At 31.9% G+C, this 9,455-nt stretch overlaps 1 protein-coding gene across 1 annotated transcript; it reads right to left on the reverse strand.

Annotated features, from left to right (window-relative positions):
* Positions 1-792: 792 nt before the first annotated feature.
* On the reverse strand, positions 793-7,442 carry Mstn (myostatin). Its single transcript, XM_047546261.1, has 3 exons — positions 6,950-7,442; positions 4,777-5,150; positions 793-2,677 (listed from the first exon to the last, which is right to left on the reverse strand). Exons 1-3 carry the CDS (start codon positions 7,320-7,322, stop codon positions 2,297-2,299), a joined length of 1,128 nt encoding a protein of 375 aa, XP_047402217.1. The 5' UTR covers positions 7,323-7,442; the 3' UTR covers positions 793-2,296.
* Positions 7,443-9,455: the final 2,013 nt, after the last annotated feature.

A 9,455-nucleotide genomic window follows, 5' to 3' on the forward strand; every position in this document is an offset into this window, starting at 1 on the left:
TGTGTTTGAATTTGTTCATTATAATATTGGTAGTATTCATGTGTTTGATTTTAAAAAGTGATCATTTGATAGTTTTAATGGATTTCTGTGTTACCTTTATAATAAGTACTATTAGAATGAATGATAAAGCAAATACATAAGGCATTTGAATTTAGATTTCTATTATTATGCAAATATAAATTATTAAATTAATTTTATATTAATTATGAATGATTTATTTCAAAATCATAACCTAACAATTTTAATCACCACCTCCATTAAACTTAGTCACAGCTTTATGGTTAAGTTTCTAAACTAATGGAGGAAGAGAAATAGAATCAGTTCAAAAATCTTTATGTGAAATGTTGTACTTGTGGATTTTCAGGTACTTTGTAACTGTTTTGCTCTTCAGTTTGAAAACTGGTACCCCCCCCAATGCTCAGATAAATGTGTCACTATCATTAAGTGCTAGGAAAAAGATATAGCTTCCCTGTGTCCCTGTGGTTTCAGTAGAACTTGTAACTCTAGGACCATACACCCTTGCCAAATGCAATGCATTTGGAAATTGAACCTATGAAAACATATAAATAGTTTTCAGGTCAAGATAAAGGGAAATGAAACAGACATAATTAGTCCTTGATTTTTTTATGTGTAAAACAAATTGATCAGAACCAGTTTAGCAGGAATTTCACTCATGAGTAGATGACCTAAAATTTCTGAACAAACTTTCATGTGAAACCATTAGACTAATAATAAACTGAAAATAAGAAATCCAGTTAATCATTATAACATAAAACTGTTATGTCTTTCAAAAATGTGAAAACACTTTAATATAATTTATGTTGTTTCTACACATTGATGTAAGAAATAATTTCATTTAGTTATAAGTACAATGAATTTGATTGACAAAATCCCAATTTACAAAACAGAAGTAAATAAATGCAGAAATATATTCATTATCAAATTATAAAATAAAAGTAACAGTTCTTATTGAGATCTGATGTGGATTATCCTTTCAGATAATGGATTTAATCATTTTGGTATGCTTAGTAACATTTATAAGTATTAAAATAATGGAACGTTGAGATTTGAATACAATGACAGTAAACCATTGGAATTTCACATTCACATTATACAGTCATCATGAATCCATACGTGAATGTTAATAATGTAAAAAAATATAAAATGATTGTAATATAACCATCTAACCATTAACATATGGAGTTTTAAGACCACTATTTTATCTGCTGATTTGCTTTGAAATATAAGCAGTTGCTTTTCTGTGATACATGACATGTCTTTGTGCCTTAATCTTAATTTGAAATATCTTAGTGTAAAAATATACCAAAGTAAATAAAAAAGGAGACACTTATTTACAAAACAATATTGTATACACATTATATAAATGCAATTGTTTCAAAGTCTTTATACAATATTGATAGAATCAGTCATTTCCATAATTTTACCATAAAAACTGCAATGTTGCAAAGGCAGGCTGTAATTTTTAAATTTTGATAAAAAGGAATACTATTTGGCTGCCTTTTAAGATAATGCAGTTTCTCCAAGTATGCTGTGGAATTGAAAGCTGACCTCTAGAAAAATGATTTTTCTTTCATTAAAGAAAATCCATTCCCCATTTGGAGGTGTTTGAAAATGCACCTGAAGAAAGGAGAAACTTATGATTTTACCAAATATTTTTTATTTGATAAACCTGCTAATATCAGTCATTCAGCCTATTGTATTAGCACCATTGGCATGGATTATTAATGTACTCTCCAATCATAATAGGAATGGAAACTTGCATGTGGCATACCATCCCTTTTTTGTGGAATTTTATCTTACCAAGTATGCTATCATACAATATAAATTCAAATGTATAAGGATGTTTCAAATGATGATATATGACAATCCTGCATTTTACCAATACTATATATAGATTTTTTTCTGAAAATATTAAGTGAAACTGTAAAGAAATAGACTTTAAAGCATACTCTTCAACTCACCAGAACACAAGGAGAATTTCTTTCATTTCCTTGCCTATGTTATAGTTGTGATATATATGAACATAAATGTAATTTGATCTCCTTCTAGTCCAACAACTCTGGAAATCATAAAACTTCCTTTGTATGATTTATTTTGATGGTTAAATGCCAACCATTGCATATATTCTCTCTTTTAGTTCATATACTGTAGCTCGTGCTTAAGTAACTATAGCATACTCTAGGCCTATAGCCTGTGGTACATAATTTCACAGTTTCAAAAATTATTGAGGGGAAGACCTTCCACGTTTTAGGAGGTTATGAACCTAATATAAATCTCATGAGCACCCACAGCGGTCTACTACCATGGCTGGAATTTTCCCATATATTATTTGTTCTTTTCCATTAAAATATAGCATATTAATTGGAGACATCTTTGTGGGAGTACAGCAAGGGCCTGCTGAACCTCGGGGATTTGCTTGGTGTACAAGATGAGTATGAGGATATTTTTGTAAAAATACAAATTCACACTCTCCAGAGCAGTAATTTGCCTTATATCTTTTGGGTGCAATAATCCAGTCCCATCCAAAAGCTTCAAAATCTACTGTTAGAGGATAACGACAGCATCGTGATTCTGTTGAGTGCTCATCACAGTCAAGCCCAAAATCTCTTCTGGATCTTTTTGGTGTGTCTGTTACCTTGACCTCTAAAAAGGGATTCTGTGTGTAAATGAAAGAACAGTTAGTAATATTAATAGAACTTAATGAAACTTAAGAAGACATTATTAGAAGAAACTATTTTGTTTATACCCCATTTTTTTTTAAAAGCACAGTTTTAAGGAATTTTAATTTACACTAAGCTTGGATTTCCTCTTATGGCTCAAAAGAATAGAACAATAATAAAAATTTTCCCAAGGTCAGTACCTTCTATATTTTGTAAATTTTTGTTTTCCCTGATTTGAAAAAATTTTCCCAAGGTCAGTACCTTCTATATTTTGTAAATTTTTGTTTTCCCTGATTTGAGTATCAGACTACTTAGCACAAAGTGGATGCCTTGAAGATCTTTATGAGAAGAAAGGGAGGAAGGGAAGAGAGGAAAAGAGAGTGGGGAAGGGAGGAAAGAGAGCTTCCTCTTTTCATGTTGTTGATTGCGTGTTGGCTACATAAGTCTGATAACTCCTAGAAGAATAGGTATGCTCATTCATCCTGTGCTTCCTAGGTCTTTACTCAGGGAAACATGGATGTCAAAGCCAGAGCAAAAGAGCTACCTCTGAGCAGTGTATAGATTATAATGGGGAAAAGGAAGGTAGGGTGCTGAAGGTAGTTGCACATATATTGGATTAAAAAGAGAATCCCTGTGAGAGGGAGGAACAGATGTATAAGAAGACATGCTGATATCTTTTAGTCTTTTACTGAAAAATACTTCTCTTCAGATATTTAAATAATAAAATTTGCCAGCACTGTTGCTGCCCCAATCTTTCAATGTATTTGAGATTTATTTTTTAAAAACCTGAGGAACACATCATATTTACCACCTGTTTAATTATAATTAAAACCCATCATATTTTGATCATTAAAATACTATCCATAAGAAAGAATACTTTCCTAAATAATTGATAATAGTTTTATTTTATATAAAAATGAAAATGGACCAGGTAGTTGTTTTTACTTAAGATTGTCAAAAAGAGTAATATCATTTTGGGAGTCAATAATATTTAAATTAGCACATATAAAGAAAAATAGATCATTTGGAAAATTGTATAGTCTTTTAAGCAACATGTTTTCACTTACAGCAGATCTGGTTTACTAATTAAATTATTACAGCCATGACCATTTACAGATTCAAAAGATAACTTGTGCTTATTGTTTCAAAGTATAATCTTCTGTTGTAAATTTTTTTCTTTTTTCTGTTGTAAAATTATGTCAATAGAAATAAAAATATTTGGTCACACTAAATACATTTTTAAAAACAGAAGCAACAAGATTCTATAAGTAAGAAAAATTACCCTAAGTTTATACTAGGGTATAAATTTCTAAAATTTTATACTAGGGTATAAATTTCTAAATTTTTTAATTTTTATAATATATGAGATATTGTCACCCTTGGCCTGATGTTAAATTAGCTGGCATTCCCAATGTAAACTCTTGCACAAGAATGCTAAGCCAGATCAGAAATAAGCTAGGTAGCAAAGGTTAAGTAGCCTGGAAATTGAAACTTTATTAGGGGTATACCACTAAGTAATATACACAGGCACCAGTATGTTAACATCCTGCAAGTACTAAACATTTTTGTCAGAAGGGCCTTGATATATTTCATGAAATATAAGCCTATACATATAGTTAGTTAATTGATATAAATAAAAACATTTTAATTATAAATTTTAAAGTTCATTTTTTCTACTTTATGCAAAGAATATTTTTTAACACATTTGGGAAAAAATAAATGAGAGAAAAATGTTCTGATTTGTTGAGTATGTATTAAACTTGAGTTCTTATTTTTATTTATATAATCATGTATCATGTCAATGAGATCCCTTTATATTTCATTCCCAATTCAAAAGAACTCCTTATGAAGTTAAAAACCATGGTATGGTTGTTTTCTAAAATCTTCATGCAAAGTAAGAGTAGCAAGGGAGTGTTCATAGGATATGAAATTGGACACCTACTTTTATTGGGTACTGGGGCTACCATTGGGGTATGATACTTTTGTCTGGCTTGTAAGCATAGGAAATTGACAGTTATTTTCCACTATTATTCATTCACATTGTGAATAAAAACATAACAAAGTTGTTAGAATGTTATTTTCAGTTATCTCTTACCAGCCCATCTTCTCCTGGTCCTGGGAAGGTTACAGCAAGATCATGACCATTCTCATCTAAAGCTTTGATTTCAATGCCTAAGTTGGATTCAGGCTGTTTGAGCCAATTTTGCAACACTGTCTTCACATCAATGCTTTGCCAAATACCAGTGCCTGGGTTCATGTCAAGTTTCAGAGATCGGATTCCAGTATACCTTGTACCGTCTTTCATGGGTTTGATGAGTCTCAGGATTTGCACAAACACTGTTGTAGGAGACTTGACGGGTCTCAGATAAATCCACAGTTGGGCCTTTATTACTTTATTGTATTGTATTTTAGAGCTAAACTTAAAGAAGCAACATTTGGGTTTTCCTTCCACTTGCATTAGAAAATCAGCTATAAATGAATAAGAAAAAGTTATTGAAATTAGTTCCCATTTAAAAATGAACAAAATACCTCCATATTAATATCACTTTTGCCACTGGGATAATGTATGCATAGGTAGTCTTTCAAAATGAAATACTATGTAGAACTTCATTCATAACTCAGAAAAATATCAAAGAAAATAATTGCTCTAACTGTTCAGAGTTCTAAGATACATGGATTTTCAGCTATTTATGAGGAATTACTCCCCTTTCAGAGAACTATGGACTAAGGAAACTTTTAAGAAGTAATCAGCAGTGGATGAAATTTTCAAATGATGATGATTAGAGAGAACAAGAGACACTGTGGAGGAACATCCACTTAGAATTCTTTGGGAATCTGAGTAGTTACACTTACTGAGCAGCTGTACCAATCAGTCTGGATGAAGGAACCCTTCCCCCAGGCCTGAATTACCTGGGGACAAGACACACTGAGCAACTTACTGAGCCTCAGGAATGAGCAGAAAATTTAGTACATCTGTTACACTTGGCTCTGGAATAGCCTTTCAAAGGAACAAAATTAAGCAGGTAATTAGCACCAAAAATTGTAGATGTCCTATTTGAATCATCTCAAAAGTTAGAAAGTATTGTCTTTAGGGCTAGCCTGTGACTATAAGCACAAGCACTGACAGTTTCTTCTCTTCTGGTTTTCCAAAATTGTGAATAAATAAGTCAGTGCTACTCCAGGACTCTTTGATAGCAGGCTTAAATGAAAATTGTTCATTGCATTGTAACCTGGGTACTTAATAAGGGAAACAATAATTTGAAACTTTCAAAGTGAATGTATTAAGTACTTAAAGTACCATATTAAGGCAAGATCACAGACACATGGCACAAAAATCTTTCTTGTCATGCTTTCTCTGTCAAGGTGCTTGTCTCCTCTTCCTGGAGAAAGTATTCTTTTTGAGCTACTGAAAAAAGAACTGTATGAAATATATTATCTTTCAGAAGCAATGTTGATACTACAGTTAATAGTCTTTGCTCTCATGAAGAATAAAATATTTTAGAATGTTATTAGGCAATATGCCTGCATGGAAACATGCAGACTGGGTATTCTCAATAAGAGTATCATGATCAAGGTACAAGGACATCGTGAGTCACAACCTACCCAATTAAAATGTTTATTTCCTAAGCATTTTCCGAAACTTAGCTCACAATTATCACTAGGCTATGTTTACTTTATCATTGCCCTTACTAAATTAAATATTTAAATTTTTTTTACTCTTTGGTGTAAGAGCTTTCAGAATTAAGTATTTTAATTTGTGAAGAACACAAAAACATTATGGGAGATGTTTTTAAATAAGAGAAACACTCTAGGTGCATAGCAGTGCTCAAATAAGTTAAACATCTAGCAAATTTCTTCTTTTACAATTAGTGAAAAGACTTATTATGAATGCTTATTTTAGACAAACAAATGCAATTTACAATTTTATGTAAGTTTTTAACATTGCTTGTGGTATCTCCCTCTCCTTCTCTTGGTAGTATTAAGCAGTGAAAGTATAAGCATGCTGTATTTCATATTAAACTGATTAATATTAATGCTGTGCAAGCATTTTAATTTTTAGATTTTCACCTCTATAAGGAAATAAATAATGCAGCAGATTTCAGTCTCAATATATTTCTCATGAAATCTTGAACAAAAAGAACCTCTTTTTTTTTCTCCTACTTACAAGCCAACAGCTTGTTAAAAGAGCCTGAAAATAGATCTGTTTCTCATAAACACTAGAACAACAGTCAGCAGAACTGATGATATACACTAACAGAACTACTTACACTCTGTAGGCATGGTAATGATTGTTTCTGTCGTAGCGTGATAATCATCATCTTCCAAAGAACCATCACTGCTGTCATCCCTCTGGACATCGTACTGATCAATCAGTTCCCGGAGTGGAGGAGCTTTGGGTAAAAGTTGTCTTATAGCATCTTTGCTGATGTTAGGAGCTGTTTCCAGGCGAAGTTTACTGAGAATCTGAATTTTTATGGCTTCTATTCTTGAATATTTACTGTTTTGTCTCCAAGTACATGCATTACACAGCCCCTCTTTTTCCACATTTTCTTTTTGCTCACTGTTCTCATTTAGATCCACTGGACCAGCAACAATCAGCATAAACAGGTAAATACAAACATAGATTTGCAGCTTTTGCATGATTTTAAAACCAATACAATCCTTTTCCTGGTTGTTATTTCTTCCTTTTGCTTTTCTTTTGCTTTTGAGCAATCCCAAGCAAAATTTTAATGCACGTACAGTCTGAGAGACGAATTGCCACACCAGTGAATCTTTTATACTGTATTCCAAGTGGCTTTTTATATTCCAACTTAGATGAGACAAGTGTCGTCAGGATCTATGATTGGCTCTTGCTCCACAATGAATCTCGCTGTCAGAGGTTAAAACCCTGTCTGTCACAAGTCACCAAGCAGTATTTTGTTACAGTCGAGGGTGAGCTGATTCATTTGACTACTTCATAAAAGAAATAAATCCACAAATAATGAAAGATAGATGTGAAATTTGAGAATGTAAAGTCTATATTAATAATAATACAAACTACACTGAAATCTTATATTTATAAAACTCTCAAGTTATAATTTAAATCAGTAAGTTTAAATTTATACTTCAGGCTTAAAATATGAAATGTTACTTCCTAAAAAACTAGAATGATTTTATATTATTCAGTCATGTATTTAAAGTAAAATGATTTTATTTATTGTATTATTTTTAGTACTATTTAATTAGGAAATAAAAATTAGAAAGACCTGAATTAAAAGAAAAGTAAGATTGATACTAGTAAAGATTTTCATCTATAATTTTAAAAACTTGTATTCCTGACTAAATTGTTAGTACATATTGAAAATCATTCTTATAATAGTATTATATTGTGCATGAAATTACTTTTAAATAGTATAATGTCTTTTATTAACATGAAAGTTAGGCTCAATTTTGACTGATTACTGTTATGTTATTTCTTACTCTAAAGATACAGATTAATATCACTCAGAAGAGTTTCTTCATTGTTGATTACCAAAAGGGTAATATCAGCTAATAGAAAAATCTCAATTTAGAATAAGAAGGTAACGGATTTTATAACTGGCATTGCAGCATTTATTACAACTTATTTCAGATTTCCAGTGGTAAAAGTAAAAAGTATATCTAGTTTTTATAAATTGAATCTGAATATTGTTGAGCACATATAAGTGAAAGAGCACCATAATAGAGGGGCGCCCTTTTGTTGTTTCCCAATACTGTGATAGGTTTGCACCCCTTTGCCAGTTTCTCATTTTGACCAGAGGGCAGACACCTGGCAGGGATTTGGGGTAAGGTCTGGGAGCAGAGAATAGAGCTTTTTGTTCTCTAAATTTAAGTGGCCTCTATAGGGATCAAACTCTCACCCTTTGCTTTGGGAACCACAAGATCTAATCAAATGAACTATTAAAGAGCTAAATAAACATAGCCAGCAAGGAACAGAAGATGTTTCCAGGCCACAGGAGATTTCTTCTTCCTGCTCCTTTTTTTGGGAAGCTAAGGACTCCTAAGAGATTTAATCCATTACGTTTTTCCCCAAGAGAATGCAGCGGCTCATATCAAATATTCATTTTTTAGGTCACCACCATTTTTGCACACTGTATACCAATTTACTGCCTCAGTGCACTAAAATGCAACTCAGTAGCCTGAAAAGTTAATGCATTTTCATCAAATTCTTAAGAGGCATCTACATCTCTTGAGAAAAAATGGCCTTACATAATGCATTGGATTTGCCCATCATTAAAGATTAAGGAAAACCAGACACAAACCAGATGCCCTGGAGATTTCAGATCCTCTTTGTTATGCGACAATATTAGATCAGGCTTATGAAGTTTTGTTTATTTAGAAATTTTTCAATGTATAAATCTTTGTAATGTTAGGATCATTGTAACATGTGCTTCTGGATACTTCCCAGTAAAATAAACTTCTTTAAAAACAAAATGAAACAAAACAAAACACATTTTTAGAATTGCACAGCTATTGATAGCTCAGACTCTAGAGACAGTCCCGAGTTCAAATCTCAGTTTAACTACTTCTAACTATGTGATAATGGATGAGATAATACTTAACTTCTCTTACCTTTATTTTCCTCAAAGGGATTTGGGGAGATGTAATTTAATAATGCATGCAAATAGCTAAAAATAGCACCTATCATACAGTAAGCAATCGATAACTGGTATTTGTGTGCTTATGTTTGGTGCAGTGGGGTTTGATATTATGCTTAAAATTATCCTCCACATGAACCAGACTGCTTCAGGTCAT

This window comes from Sciurus carolinensis, chromosome 3 (genome assembly GCF_902686445.1).
Source record: "Sciurus carolinensis chromosome 3, mSciCar1.2, whole genome shotgun sequence".
Lineage (NCBI taxonomy): Eukaryota > Metazoa > Chordata > Mammalia > Rodentia > Sciuridae > Sciurus > Sciurus carolinensis.